We start from the raw sequence: 15,196 nt of genomic DNA on the forward strand, positions 1-15,196 counted from the left end.
GCATCTCCCAAATTTCCCACCTTTATCCATTTATCCATCTATTCCCAATCCTCCTCCTCTTTTGTCCCTTCTTAGTTGATTTTCAGCGCCTACCTTCAGGGTTTCTTTGGCCGGTGCTGGGAGAGGTACTGAGCATGGCCACTTTCGCACATCCTGCCCATAACCTGGGGATACGAGAACCTATGCAACACAAAACACATCAGTCCTAACCCCTCTGGCATCAAAACTTCATAAAGAGGAGGTAGCCAAAAGGGCCACAGAGGATTCCTTTAATCAGATAAAGGAAATATTTTTTTTCTACACCCCTTCCTCAACTGCTTTGTATTTACCTGTCCGTCAATATAAGCCACTTCTCCACGGAGAATAACACGACGTACAGTCCCCTTCACTCGCATCCCTTCAAAAGGAGTCCACTGGGATTTGCTGAAAGCTGTATGGGTTGGGACCAGCCACTCCTGCTCCAGATCCACCTGCCAGAAGATACAACAACTTAGAAAGAACAGCTGCTTTTGTTGATGATGAGACGTCCATGCCACTGAGTAGGCAGTCATTGGCTTTGTGGCCAAGGAAAGCTTTCTAGCAATAGTGGGGTGTTGGGGTTTTTTTGGTTAAACAGAGTTAAGGTAAGGATGCCAGTTTTGACAGGGCTCTTAGATTCTCCCCTCAAGCCCTTCTCTTGCAACAACAGCCCCACCTCAATGTATGTGTCTTCCTGCACGGGCAATCCAAATATGCGCCGAGGATTCTCATACAGGCGCTTGACAATGTCTTCCACAGTGAGGCGCCCTTCGGAAACTGCTGTAAGCAACAGGGGCAGCATAGTCTCCAGACCTGGGAAGCCCGGGGGAGGTTCCTTTCCAAGCTTCTCCTCCAGTGTGTGTGGAGCTGGAAGGAGAAAAGGAAAGATATGGCAAAGGAAAAGCTTTCATACTGCAGCTGTGCCAACTGGTATTGAGTATAACAGGCAAACCCTTTTTCCCTGCTTCTACTCCCACACATTCTTCTCAACTCTCAGAAATCTATCAATTGTTGAAACCATTTTTAGACATGTCCTGATGCTGAAGCTTCCCAGAAATCTAAACTAAAGCCACATTTACCATGGTCTGTAGCAAAGCAGTCAATGGTGTCGAGGTTGTCCCAAAGGGCCTCCATGTCTTCACGAGTGCCCAACATGGGGCGCACCTGACCCCGACCTTCCCCAATACGCCTCAGATCTTCCTGGCAGAGAAAGAGGTGGTGGGGAGCCACCTCACAGGTCACCTCAATGCCCTTCTGCTTTGCTGCTTTGATGATCAGGATCTGTGAAGAGATGAAATGTTACCCACAGAATTTTCATCCAGATTCATATTAAGGATTTTAATAAAGATAAAGGAAGTCTTGCAAGTCATTTGCTCTCTAAGTCACATCAGAGATTATGCTTTATTTGATAGGAAGAAGAAAATTCTTAAAGGGACTTCCTGGTTTTATGTTCATGGATCTTCCCTGAACATACATCCTTATCCTTTAAGCTTTTTTGCACAAATTACTTGCCTCTTCCTTGCGGGCCACATGGCAGATGTGGACAGGACGCTGGTATAGCTGTGCCACCATCAAAATGGCTGCCACTGTCTGTTTCTCAGCGTGTGCTACAATTGGAAGGTGCTTGGGCCACTTTTCAAAGTGCTGGAGTGGTTTGGAAAGATCAAAGAAAGATTAAATACAGTGGATAAATATGCACTAACATAGGCTAGAGATTGTTTGAATGCCTTCTGATAGCCTACCCGTTAAAATTATTGAAATATTGGCAGGTAGGATAGTAGAAATTCTATTTCAGGGCTCCAGTAAGGGAAGAGAATAAATTTTTCCATATCAACACAATTTTCCCTTTCTTGCTAAAGAAACAAAGCACCAGAGACTGAACAAAATAAAACCCACCTCCATCCAGAGAGAAACATTGTCCATCTTGAGGTCAGAGAAAGTGTCATTCAGGTACATCTTTAGACCAGCAGCAGCTCCAGCCACTGGCCCCAGAGAGCCAGCATTGTCAGTTGAAGCTCCAACATACAGTGCAAAATCACAGCGGGCTCCAGCCTCAGCCAGCTAGGCAAGGATGGAAAAAGAAAAAGTCAGCCTCAAAAGGTGTGACAAGTTTACTCTTCTTTTTAATATTTGGATTAGCGGCTCTTATCATATGCCAAACTGAGAATTGCCAAAGGCGCAAAGTAGTTTCATCTTGACCAGAACAGCATTCAATAAACACATACATAACAAAATGCATAACAACAACAAAGCAACAACAAGCAACGATCAGACTATAATTTGAAATGCTTGCTGAGAAATGCATTAAACATTTCCATGCTGAAGTTTTGCTAGTTTTAATATGATTACAGGTTGAGTCTCCTATATCATGTTAAAGACAATTGCCTTCTCGATGTTGTAGGCAACATGATTTTAATAATTAATTCCACATGTAGCAATGAAATTATTTTCTTGACTGGTATTGTCTTTACATTTGATTACGAACTGAATTTGTAATATTCCACTAATTTAACAAAAAGAATATCAGAAGTAGCAGCGATGTGCACACCGAACAATCTTTCCTAATACAAAAGACAAGTAATAGAGGGCCAGACATCTTTCATAAGAAATCTTTTGCTAGTCTGGACACCACTATCAAAAAATCTGAACCTTCCCTTGCCCCCATTACTCATAATTTGGGCAGTCCTTACCTTCTGCATTAGGGCAAAAGAATTAGCATCAGTGATAGCCGGGGAGGTGTTTGGCATGGCACAAACCATGGTGATGCCACCAGCTAGAGCAGCAGCTGTACCAGATTTGAAGTCTTCTTTATGGGTGGCTCCTGGTTCTCTCAAGTGCACATGGATATCTATTAGACCTGAAGGAAGAGAAAGAGGGGAAATCAGTGGGGGAAAAGGACTATCCTTGTTTTTGATCACACAGTGATATTTTGCTCATAGCTGCAAACTCCATGTGGCATCAGGAAGGGCATCTGGCCAGTAAATTCTCAGCTCCATCCAGTCGCCCTGACTCTGAATTAAGGGGATTACAGGGTCATAAAATGGAGTGATGTTATGCTCATAGGAAACCTTGCGGATGAAAAGCAGGCCTATTTCAGACCCCTTTTAACAGAAGATGGCAAGCCTGAGGATAAAGTCCTTTACATAACTTGAGTGTGATTTAGAGCACAATAGGTAAATAATAATAAACGATGTTACAGCTGGACATGCAATACGCTGGGTTCCATTAGTCAATCTTATTTTAGCCAAATCTGGTCTATTGTACAAACCCAGGTATTTACTGCAGAGCACTGTAAATGTGATCCAGAAGTGTCACTTTCATTAAGGCTCACTCTGAAAATACATGTATAGGGCTGCTGCTTGTATATCTCTACACACATAGCGTGAATGCTGAAGTTCATGTGAAGTGTGAAGCTTCTGGATCTCATGTCCACAGTGTATTTCATGTCCACAGTGTAGGCGTATCCAGTCTGAAGCGAAAATCGATTATGGTGCCCTAAGAACCAAACAAGGAATACTCTGCAGCTCTCAAGGATTGAGAGAGCCAGTTTGGTCTAGTGGTTAAGGTGCCGGGATAAACAAGCAAGCTCAGAGAGCACCAAGGATCCCTCATATCAACCCTGGGCTACAAATATTCTCCTTTATTGGTGCCTGTAGTGACTTACTTTACAACCATGGTAAAAACTGCTGTAAAAATGAGTCTAGTCACATGGTGATTTCATTTATGACTTATCATCAAAATTCCAGATTCAATTGTGATCTTAAATAGATTGTACCAAGTTTAGCTTTCCTGTCTATCAAGCTCTGGACTATAGCTATAAATCACAGATCCCCAACTTTACATGGTTTAACTAGGTTGTTAACCTAAGTTGATAGAATCTCTTAGGCTCTCATATCAGCACAATAATATTTATTGCAATTAGTCTGAAACCCTATTAAATAGTTCATAGCTATTTTATCATATATATCCCCTCTCCTTGGGCTCAGGAACCTTTTTCATAATAGCCTTGCTCTCCACTCCATGTTCTCAGGGGCTGGCAAAGGAACAAATCCTACCTTGCAGGGCTCCAAATTCAATAAGTGAGCCTTTCTATAAAGGCAAAGGTCAATTTGGACCAGCTAAGTGCATTCTTTTCTCTGGATAAATCTTCCCCCTATGCAAGTGCTGCAACTTTGATCTACCTGGCAAGCGGATGAGTTTCTGTGAGGTCATACAGTCCACATGCATCTTCAGCGGAGGGGGTCCTCCAATTTGCCCAAGAGCCTAAAGGAGAACAGAAACAGAGAAGGACTCAATCTCTCAGAACAGCAAAGGACATCCCTCATCTAACATACACACAATGTACATTGGAGATCTGAGCATTCTTCTGAAGCTGATCCCATGTTTCTCTTCATCACTGCCCAATCCCTGTCCAATTCATTTGGTTATTGTCACCCTTCACAAACCTCAACAAAAAGCTTGGTGCACTTGATGTCTATAATGAGGGGCACTGAGTAGTCAACTGCCAGCCGTCGTGTTCGGTAGCCCTTAGTGACAAACGAAGAGAGCCTCCTCCCGCCAGAGTTGCGCATCGACAGATTGATCACTAAATCAAAGTGATTTTCAGCCAGATAATCCAAAATGCTGCGCTGGTGGTTCTCCTTGCATGACATTTCATTGCCATCTGCTTCTTCAAAATGCCAATCCACAGCCCTCACCTGCCACAAAAGAAGCAGCAAGTCCTTTAGCCACCAGGATACAAAACACTCAAGATAATGCACAAATGCCAGTCATGGTCTTGGTAGATTAGCCCAAACAATTGCAAAATAGAGATGGAGTCATCAGAACCTTTTGTGAGTCACACACATTCCCTAAGTTATATAACGATGGCTCTGAAGTACAAAAGGGAATTAGGCTTTTGAAGAACGTGCAAAAACTGTTGCCCAGGCAAAGGGGACTAAAGCATTTTTTAAGGCCAGAATGTTCACATAACATTTGGCAGCAACTCAACCATTCCCCAATTCATTAAACTATAAAGAGGAGGAGATTCAGCATAGACTTGTAAGATTCTGTTATTTTATTTTAGCCGATCTGAATAAAAGTAGTTTTAGCCTTTTTGTGGAGTTGATTTCCTGGTCTGGTCTATCTAGTGGGGCTGACAGTAGGTAGCGCTGGGTTACATCAGTATCACCGTGTCAAAGTCAATTCTGCCCATCCGGTCTGAACATCACAAAAGGTCTACTGAAAATTTCTCCTTGGGAAATACATGGAACCTACATGAGGCATCAGGCCTTCTCTGAAGCAGCCTATATACCATGGGATGGGATATGCTTCCTTGTGAGGTACATGTAACAACCCCTCTCCTTGCTTTCCCTTCCACTATGTGTTTGGTCTCAAACGAACTGCTTGATGTAGGCATTCCACCTTATATGCACGTTTTGTTCCATTTTGGTATTCCTGTTTGCTTGTTTGTTTTATCTGTTTGCCTTATTGTAGACTGCCCGGAGTCTTACAACTGGGGCAGTCTACAAATATTGTAAAGAAATAAACATATTTCTAGAATTCCCAACCAACATTCTGGGAATGTATTTATCAATCACATTTCTAGGTCACACAATTTCAGACCAAGCCTGATTTCAAAGATTAATTAATAATTTTAACCTAATTATTAACCTAATTAACCTGCCTTTGTGGAAAAGATACCATGTTATCTCATGACCATCCGTGTACCTACCTTAATGCCATGCTCTGTATAAAAATCAGCAGTGCCCAGACTGGCATAGAGATTATAACCCAAGCCTTCCAGGGTACGCACTGTGGACAGCAACTCACTCTTGTTCTAAAAGAGATGGGAAGTAAAGAGGCTAGGCACACCTGTTCAGAAACATCGTAAGTATAACCCCTCTTACTATAAGCCCATCTTCCCCAATCCTTCCTATTGGCTTTCTTGCATTTCTGCAATCTCCGCTCTCTTAATCCTGTTCCTGAAATTACCATCGTTTATTACAAGAATATTTGGGTTATTTTTCATTCCATATATGAACCCTTAAAGCAAACCTCAAAATAATATAGAAGGCTTGAACAACGAAAACTTTGTAAGAAACATTACCGGTTGTTCTGCTACAACAAAAGCATAGCTATTGGGACATTTAAAATTAGGAATATTTAATCTGAAGAAAGGCTTTGAGATGGTGACACCCACAGGACTACTCTGCTTTTCCTCCTGGCAAAGTCATCAGCCTTTCCACCCAACTGACCTTGTAACTCCCAATAGTCAGCAGGATGTTCTTCTTGGGGATCTTGAAGCCAGTGCTCAGCATGGCTTTCAGGTAGGCCTCACAACGATTCTCCCCAAAGCAGGCCACCTCACCTGTGCTGGTCATCTCTACCCCCAGCACCACATCGGCACCTGCCAGTCGTGAGAATGAAAACTGGGGTACCTGAGTAAGAAAACAGGAGAACAAAATTAGATGTTCAAGTCATCCTAAGTTGTGACGGTTCTAAGAAGCAGGGAAAAGGTATATCAGAGTTCAAATCTTCACTATCAAATGTAATTCCCTCTATTAAGCTGCTTACCTTGACACCAACAATGCCCGTGCCTGTCATGAGTCCAACAGACTCCACCTCTTCTCCCATGATCACTTGCGTGGCCAAAGCTACCAGGTCAACACCCAGCGCCTTGGAGACAAATGGAAAGGATCGAGATACTCGCACGTTGCATTCAATCACTTTCAGCTGGTCATGCTGCAGAAAAGAGAAGCAGATTGGCAGGACGGCTCATGGAGCACCAGGCATGAAAGAGGGTGTTGGCTCCAAATCAAGCCAATCAGAGTCTCTGATCTACATCACATTTTTTACATTAACATTACAAGATATACAGTATGTCAACTTGTAAAACTTAAGAGCTGACAAGGCCATGGGAGGAGATCGCAATGGACTTCATAGTGGAGTTGCCGAAAATTGGGGATGCACAGTGATCTGTGTTCCCTGACACAGTACTTCTCAATTAAGTAAGATCGATCTGTTATTGTTCAATTAATAAAGGATTCTGACCCAGCTCCCCAAACATAACAAACCCTCTTAAGTTAACTCAAAGATTCCTTTATTAGGAGCACCAGCAGGCCCGGCAAAAGTTTCTCTCTCACCGCAGGCTAACAAGTCCATGTGGCTGAGAGATGAATAGTTGTCTGCCACATCTATTCATCTCCGCCCCCTGCCTTTTATTGCCAGATCTAGGTTGTAGCTTCGCTAGCAGGAGTGGCTCTTCCGTCCCAAGGATCGGCCCACAGATTTCCACCGCTCTCCTCTCCTCTGCCTTCTGCGCATCCACGCATCAGGCACTGGACCCAGCTGTTCTTCCTCCTCCTCATCAGCCACCTCCAGACCTGGGGGCTATTGACTCTCCATGTGAGGGCTGACAGAGAGCCCAGGATCCACCTCTCTCTTTCTCTCTCTGACAGCTCCATTCCCTCTTCCCCCTCGGAGCTCTCAGGTGCTTTGGTGCTGATCCTAACTCCCATGCCTCCTCCTCATCTACTGGAGAGGCCGGCAGAACAGAAAGTCAAACACACAGACAGCATTTGTGCACACTAGAGCTGAGAAATCTGACCCTATCCATGACTGCTAGACTCACTGACTTCTTGCTTCTCTTTCCCATATTACCTTGGCAATGAGTTGGAGATTGAAGGGTCCTGTGACCTGCAGTTCCTGTCCGATGGCGTGCACAATCGCCTTGATCCGCTCCAGTGTCTTGGGTGTAATGTCCTGTGGGGGTGTCACTAGTGTGGCATCCCCTGAATGTACACCAGCATTCTCCACATGCTCGGAAATGGCAATGGCCACCACTTGCCCATCACAGGCCACAGCATCGACATCTATCTCCTGTTGGGAGGCAAGTACAACAGCCTCAACACCCTGTCAATAATACCTCCCTCGTGCCTGTCTTCCTGAATGCCAAAGAAAGCATTCAGGATTTTGTGATTTTCCTGAGCACACAAATAATAAGCCCCTGGATTGTCCTTCTGCAGCAATCCTGGGCTTATTTTGATCAGTTGAGCCAGTCACATTCTCCCAAGGGACTGTTTGGCATACAAAACCCACCCATCAGCTCTGCTCACCTTGGCCTCTTGGATGAACTTGGAGATGACAACAGGCTGCTCCTTGGAAACAGCAACAGCGTTGCTAAGGAACCTCTCCAGGTCATTATCTGTGTAAGCCACATTCATGGCCGCACCACTAAGCACGTAGGAAGGACGCACCACGCAAGGGTATCCCACCTTGCAGCAGAACTGCTTGGCTGACTGCAGAGGAGAGACAACAAAGGGTTACAAAGCTATATCTGGAGCAAAAGCCATTGTTTCCTTTGCCAGTTTCCCAGGATGTACCAGAAATTCCCAGCATCAACTCCTCCACATCTTCCCTTCCCCAAAGCATGTAATAGGTTAGTGCCAATAATAAATGGACTTTAATTTTCCCTCTCGCCCTAGTCTGCAGGCATTACATTAGCAAATTAGGGGAAAGAAAAAAACCTTCCAAAGAGGGATGACGCTGGAAATTTGCTATACTTCCTCATATACCTGCCATGACAAAACCAGCTCTATAGCTCCCTGACTTTACATGGTTTAAATGGAACGATGATGGTCTCACTTTGGAGATTCACCCTTATTCCCACCCACGCACTCTCTTTAGTTGTAGCACCTTCTATTCACCTCCATGTCTGAGAGCTCCTTCCAGAGGGGCTGGCTGATATTGATGGTATCCAGAAGACGGGAGAACTTGAAGCGGTTCTCAGCGGAGTCGATGGCTTCAGGGGAAGTGCCCAGGATCCGGCACTGCTGCCGGTGTAAGGCCATGGCAATATTATTGGGAAGCTGGCCCCCCATGGACAGAATTACACCCTCAGGGTTCTCCAGCTCATAGATATCCATCACCACCTGAAGAGCAAAAGTGAGCATGGGGAAGAGTGATAGGAAAAAGAGGATGCCATATGATACTTCTACCCGCTCTCAACATATTTTTATCTTTCTCTGAAAACATACTTTTGATTATCATTCCCATGCAAAGAGTTGGGGCCTTCCCTTTTTAAAAACCAAATCTTAATGCAGCACCAGCCCAACCATATAGGACCCACCTCAAAGGACATTTCGTCAAAATAGAGCCTGTCACACATGTCGTAGTCTGTGCTGACTGTCTCAGGGTTGTAGTTCACCATAATGGTTTTGTAGCCCATCTGTTGGGAGAAAAGCACATGGAGCTTATATCTCCTTAATTCACACCTATAGCGACATTTGCCTCATCATGGCTTTGGGACTGAACAGATGATTAGCAACCCACAAATCTGCAGGTATATTCAGCGACCTGCCGCTACTTCAGAAGAGTTATCTGGAGCTGATACTTCATGCAGTCATTTAGATGTTGATTGCATGAAACACTCCAGTACCAAACTACGTGGCCTTCTTGTACCACTGTCAGACATCCTATCACCCATTTAGAGAAGAACGATGCAATGATTGTGAATAATTTTTATTTTTTTATTTATTTAGTTTACTTTATTGTCATTGCACCTCAAACGCCATCTTTTGTATTTGCACAAAATTGGAAAAGTAAGAAAATTCCAACAGAGGAGGAAACAATTAAGAAAATAATGGAATGTGTTGAAAAGAGGAGACTAACAACGGCAATTAGAGAACAGAAAGAAAAAGAGTATTATAAGATTTGGGATTTATTTTATGAATGATTAGATAGAAGAGTAAGAAACTGAAATATGTGGTAATAGTAATAATATACTATAATCGATTACTTCTGAATGAGTAAGAGTATGAATATAACTTTGCAAGGATGCAATTTGTTTTTGAAAGATAATATAGAACTGAAATTATGTTAATAATAATATAATAATGGAACAATATAATATAGAATGTTGATTAGAATGGTTTATGAATGTAATCAAATAAGAAATGTATAATAATATTACTATGCGCACAAGATAAATGTACCCAACTTGTACCCAATGTACCCAAGATATATGTACCCAATTTGACACACTGTAAAATTGAAAGATGGTTTTGTTGTTTTTGTTGTAAAAATAAAAAACTTAAAAAAAAAAGAAATCAAACACCATCTTCAATGCACTTCATGACCATGAAAATAAACACAAACACACAACCTTCACACTCCACACATTGAATAGCGGAGGGAAAAGGCATAAGGAGGAACTGAAAGCTCTCTGTGATAAAAGGCTAACAAGGAAAACTCGTGACATGGCTAGGAAACGCCTTTGAAGAAGCAGCATCCAAGCACTCACCTTGCGCAGCTCCTGGATGCACCCAACAGCACACCAGTCAAATTCCACACTGCTGCCAATACGGTAGACACCGGAACCGATGACCATGACGTGTGGTTCAAGGAAAACCAGATCATGCTCGGTGCCATTGTAGCTGAGATACAAGTAGTTGGTCTGGGCTGGCCATTCTGCAGCCACCGTATCAATCTGTTTCACCACTGGTAAAATCTTCAGGTCATGGCGCATCTTCCTCACTGCCAGTTCCGTGCTGCAACAAAACAAGCTTTTGTTTTTAATGTTTTAGTGTTTTACAGATCGTCCTCATCTTACGACCACAATTGAGCCCAAGATTTATGTTGCTAAATGAGACATTTGTCAAGGGAGTTTGCCCCATTGTACCACCTTTTTTTTGCCAGAGCTGTTAAGTGAATCACTGCAGTTGTTGAATTAGTAACATGGTTGTTAAATGAAGCCGGTTTCCCCACTGACTTTGCTGGTCAGATGGTCGCAAAGGGGGACCACATGACCCTGGGACATTGCAGCCATCATAAATATGATTGCCAAGCACTTGAATTTTGATCACGTGACTATGGGGATGCTGCAATGGTCATAAGTGTGAAAAACGGCCATAAGGCACTTTTTCAGTGATATTGTAACTTTAAATGGTCATTAAATGAACTGTTGTAAGTTGAGGGCTACCTGGTAATTGGTTTAGTTTTACAGTTTTAACATGATTTTATGTGCTTTTTGGTCTCTGATTGGGAGCCATCCAGAGTTGGTGGAAAGATGGGTGACTAGATAAATGCTTAAAATAACATAATAAAATAGCTGTCTTATATTGAGTCAGGGTACTGGCTCCAATTGACAAATGTTTTCCAGGACTTCAGTGAGATTTTGTTTTCAAACGGGGGCTGAACTTCAGTTTTTACACACAACTGCTACATTCATTTAACATGATAGCTTATGTGAATTGCATATTTATGTGAATCAAGCTAAAACAATGGCTGGGTTCTCACAATATGCTGAATCAAAACTAACCACCTTATTTTAACCTGGACTCAGCATGTTGTCAGAAAACAAGCTACCAAGGGACAAGGACTGTGTTGTCCACTTTGGCACAGTCAGCATCTCATCCCGCTTAAGAGTCTCCATCCCTCCTGCCTGTTCTTAGTAAACAGATGGTATTACTTTGCTTCCAGTTTTTGACTAATGGTTGGGACCACCTAGACCTGAACACTTTGGGTTACTTTTTATTTACTCATACAATAACATAATATAAAACAACAACAGTCAAGGAGCCAAACCAGTTTAGACAAATAAACACACTGATGCTTTGATCTTGTACCTGAGCACAGCCTGAGCCACCTGCTTATCTGAGAAGCCCAACTGCTTGGCCAGCTTCAGGACATGAGGTGGCATGGAGCCTGGCTCTGCCTGGCGATAGGATTCCAGGCACAGTGCATGATCAGCTATGTTTTTCATCTTGTGCAGGAACCAGCGATCAATCTTGGTGAGCTCATAGAGACGCTCAATGGAATAGCCGGCCCGCAGTGCAGCCGCTAACACAAAGATCCGCTTGTCGGTGGGCGTCTCCAGCTCCTGCAGTGATGGGGAGGGAACAGAAAATTGTGGACAGCACAGCCCTGAGCATTAGTCCAATGGGACTGGGGACAGCAGCTACTGGAAATCCAGCATGTTTCATCACCTCACCAGGAACGCCTACCATGTCAGAGACTGGTTTTATTGTGGGATCAAAGCCCACACAATTTTCATCCACCATGCGAAGTGCCTTTTGAAATGCCTCCTCAAAACTCCTTCCAATGGCCATGACCTCACCTGAAAGAATGAGAAGAACAGCAGTAAATTTATCCAGGGGAAAATGACTAAGTTTAGATTTTTGTACTAAATAAATAAACAGGGCTTCTTCCAAAGGCAGATACAATTAGCATATATCAAGGAAACGAACAAGTTTGAAGCATGAGGAATGAACAGACCATAACTCAGGGAATGTCAGGATCATTCAAGCATTGGCTTGTCTTGTTTTTGGGGACATCCACAGCTGTGTCTGCATTATAGCGTCAAAGCCATCCTAAAGGTTTGTGTGTGTCAAAAAAGGGAAAGTGCCAGAAGTGTGCCACAATCAAGTTTTGCCTCCTTTGGATATGGACGTGATATTAGCACAGGTTTAAAAGAATAGAGCCAATCTGATAATATATATTATTACATAAGTGAAGGATAAGAAAAGAGGAAATAGAAAAATAGAAGATTGTCAGCTGATGAAACACCCAAATCATGGTATCCCAATACCTAGTCAGCTGCCTGGGCCACACACAAAGCACAAATAAAAATTAAATTTGATTGCAAGGTTGGAGCCTGACTCCAATATGTACTCCTCCCTCTAATTCTTCCTTTTAGCACTCACCCACACTCTTCATGGAACTGCCAATCTTAGTGCTCACACGCAGAAACTTGCTGAGGTCCCAGCGTGGAATCTTGACCACACAATAATCGAGGCTGGGTTCAAAGCAGGCTGTAGTGGAATTAGTGACTGAGTTCCTGGGTTGAAGTGAAGGAAAAGAGAAGGCTAAGATGGAGAGCCTTGTATCTCTTATTGAATCTATGATCAAAAGGCTACAAAAACAGGCATAGTTGCCATTCCTTTAGAAAGACTGTATGAGATGTCAAGAATCCAAGATGGCAGCTGTTGCTAAGATACAATTTATCAGTCACATATTTTAAGCAAAATTAAAAGTACATAGGGGATTGGCTCCATAAAAGCCAAAACAACATTTAAGCGAATAATCCATTGACCCAGTGAGGGCAATGAACAAGCAGACCCCTCCCCAGAAAGTTCTAGCAAAGCAGTGCACCCTGCACCCCAGAGCATTCGGGCATTACCTGAGGATAGGCAACGGGATGCCCAAAGCCAGCTTAGCAGCAACATAGGCCAAGGGGTAGCCAGTAGCCTTGCTTGCCAGAGCTGAACTTCGTGAGAGCCGAGCATTCACCTCTATGATGTAGTACTGTGGGACAGGAAAGAGACAGATGCAGCCCAGCCAATATTTCCACCATCCTTCAGGATAGCAAGCAGAATGAGAAAGTTTCCACATTTCCTTGGAATGAATGATGACTCAGGACAGAGCATGTGGTTAATATGCAGAAGGTCCCAGGTTGAGCTGGGCTCGGAGAGACTGCCTTGAAACTCTGGCAAGGCCAATCCTGTCCTGGGTTGACAATACTGAATCAGGTGGACCTGACCTGATTCAGCAGAAAGCTGCTGTTAAGCAACTGCAAGTAAGCTCACAGTGTCGGCACATCCTTCTCAACAAGGGCGATTGGGCATAGGTTCCCATATATTGGTAATCTCAACTCAAGAGCATCTCACCTGCTCTGACTCGGGATTCAGGGCATACTGAACATTACATTCTCCAACGATCCCCAGGTGACGAACCACTTTGATGGCTGTAGTGCGCAGGAGATTGTATTCCCTGTCGTTCAGTGTCTGGCTGGGGGCCACCACTATAGATTCACCAGTGTGTATGCCCAAGGGATCCAGATTCTCCATATTGCATACCTGTTCAGGATTGGGAACCGAGAGGATCATCTAGATGAGAAGGCAGCCAGCATCACTGCTGCAATACAGCCTGCAAATCCAAACCTTCAAGTTCTTAGATCCCAAGTTAGGTCTCGTGCCTCACTAACTATGGTTAAAGGACCCTTCATCATGATCCTGTTTTTTTGTCGTGTCATTTTGCCTTTCACTGAGGCAGTTTACATTTCTTTTTAACTATTCCAGTTAGAGGTTTTTTTCTCTCTGCTCCAAATCAGTTCCTTGCATAGATGTGATTTGCAGTGTGCTTGTTGGCAAAGTCAGAGGTTGGGACCTGTCTATCTACCCTGGATGCTCAGCAGCAAATAGCGATCCGCAATCAAAGATTTGGCTGCTTAATTTTAATGTAAGAAAGTTTGCCCATCCTCTATCTGGCACCCCAAACAAGCTTAAACATGCCTTTCTGGTGATGAACCTCCCTCTGTCCCTTTAACCCAACTGGCTTACCGTGACACAGTTGTCATAGGCATCACGCACCACCTCATACTCAATCTCCTTCCACCCCTTGAGTGACTTGTCCACCAGCACCTGCGAGGTGTGGGCAAAGGCCTGGCTCACCAGTGCCATCAGCTCTTCCCGTCCATTGGCAAATCCAGAGCCCAGCCCGCCCAACGCATAGGCTGAGCGCACAAGTACTGGGTAACCAAGCCGTTCTGCAGCAAGCTGGGCCTGTTGGGAGAAAGCATTTAGGAAATCCATTATCCCTGGCGGTGGTTATCAGAAGACCTCTCATGCCTTTGGCTAGCAATTCTGGCAGATCCAAGCGGCCTATATGAGTTTCACACCAGAAAGCCCGATTTCTTTTTCTCTGTCAGTCAGAGGAAGTTGCTAACTATGTTTCACTGAAGAATGAGCCACTGATTCTATCCTACAAATCCAGTCCTCTTCCCATGTATTCTTGCATGGATTCTTCTATCGTTGGAAAAGAAACATCCTGTTTAAGAGGATACTTTACTCAAGAGCTGGGTCCACTGGAACCTGATGGAGAACGCTACCTCTATTGTATCTCTCCCCCAAAGAGAGATATGGCTATAAGCAGAATGACATACCTGTTCAATGGAGCAGGCAGCCTCGCTAGGTGCCACATGTTCCCCTATCTCCTCCATCTTCTCCACAAAGACTTTGCGGTCCTCTGTCATCTCAATAGAGGCCATGGGAGTGCCCAGCACACGCACATTGTAGCGCTCCAGCACTCCAGCCTTAGTCAGCTCCACACCACAGTTGAGTGCTGTCTGTCCTCCAAACGTCAGCAAGATCCCATCTGGGCGCTCGTTCTTTATCACCTGACCATAGAGAAGAAAGTGGAA

General features: G+C 43.9%; 1 protein-coding gene across 2 annotated transcripts in view; it reads right to left on the reverse strand.

Annotated features, from left to right (window-relative positions):
• Nucleotides 1-15,196, reverse strand: part of CAD (carbamoyl-phosphate synthetase 2, aspartate transcarbamylase, and dihydroorotase) — a 34,511-nt gene that overhangs the window by 5,476 nt on the left and 13,839 nt on the right. For both annotated transcript variants that reach the window (XM_026708676.2, XM_087928949.1), the window contains exons 11-34: nt 14,939-15,172; nt 14,337-14,558; nt 13,665-13,853; nt 13,178-13,302; nt 12,702-12,835; nt 12,003-12,115; nt 11,625-11,878; nt 10,301-10,547; nt 9,128-9,226; nt 8,706-8,930; nt 8,115-8,297; nt 7,660-7,878; nt 6,574-6,741; nt 6,255-6,437; nt 5,732-5,836; nt 4,464-4,715; nt 4,200-4,281; nt 2,709-2,875; nt 1,915-2,079; nt 1,531-1,662; nt 1,098-1,299; nt 695-885; nt 330-470; nt 94-180 (exon numbers count right to left, since the gene is read on the reverse strand). In XM_026708676.2, coding sequence (XP_026564461.1) covers nt 94-180; nt 330-470; nt 695-885; nt 1,098-1,299; nt 1,531-1,662; nt 1,915-2,079; nt 2,709-2,875; nt 4,200-4,281; nt 4,464-4,715; nt 5,732-5,836; nt 6,255-6,437; nt 6,574-6,741; nt 7,660-7,878; nt 8,115-8,297; nt 8,706-8,930; nt 9,128-9,226; nt 10,301-10,547; nt 11,625-11,878; nt 12,003-12,115; nt 12,702-12,835; nt 13,178-13,302; nt 13,665-13,853; nt 14,337-14,558; nt 14,939-15,172 — 4,119 coding nt within the window. The remainder of the gene's footprint in view (nt 1-93; nt 181-329; nt 471-694; nt 886-1,097; nt 1,300-1,530; nt 1,663-1,914; nt 2,080-2,708; nt 2,876-4,199; nt 4,282-4,463; nt 4,716-5,731; nt 5,837-6,254; nt 6,438-6,573; nt 6,742-7,659; nt 7,879-8,114; nt 8,298-8,705; nt 8,931-9,127; nt 9,227-10,300; nt 10,548-11,624; nt 11,879-12,002; nt 12,116-12,701; nt 12,836-13,177; nt 13,303-13,664; nt 13,854-14,336; nt 14,559-14,938; nt 15,173-15,196) is intronic.

This window comes from Pseudonaja textilis, chromosome 1 (genome assembly GCF_049901715.1).
Source record: "Pseudonaja textilis isolate UNSWEBS1 chromosome 1, rPseTex1.2, whole genome shotgun sequence".
NCBI lineage: Eukaryota > Metazoa > Chordata > Lepidosauria > Squamata > Elapidae > Pseudonaja > Pseudonaja textilis.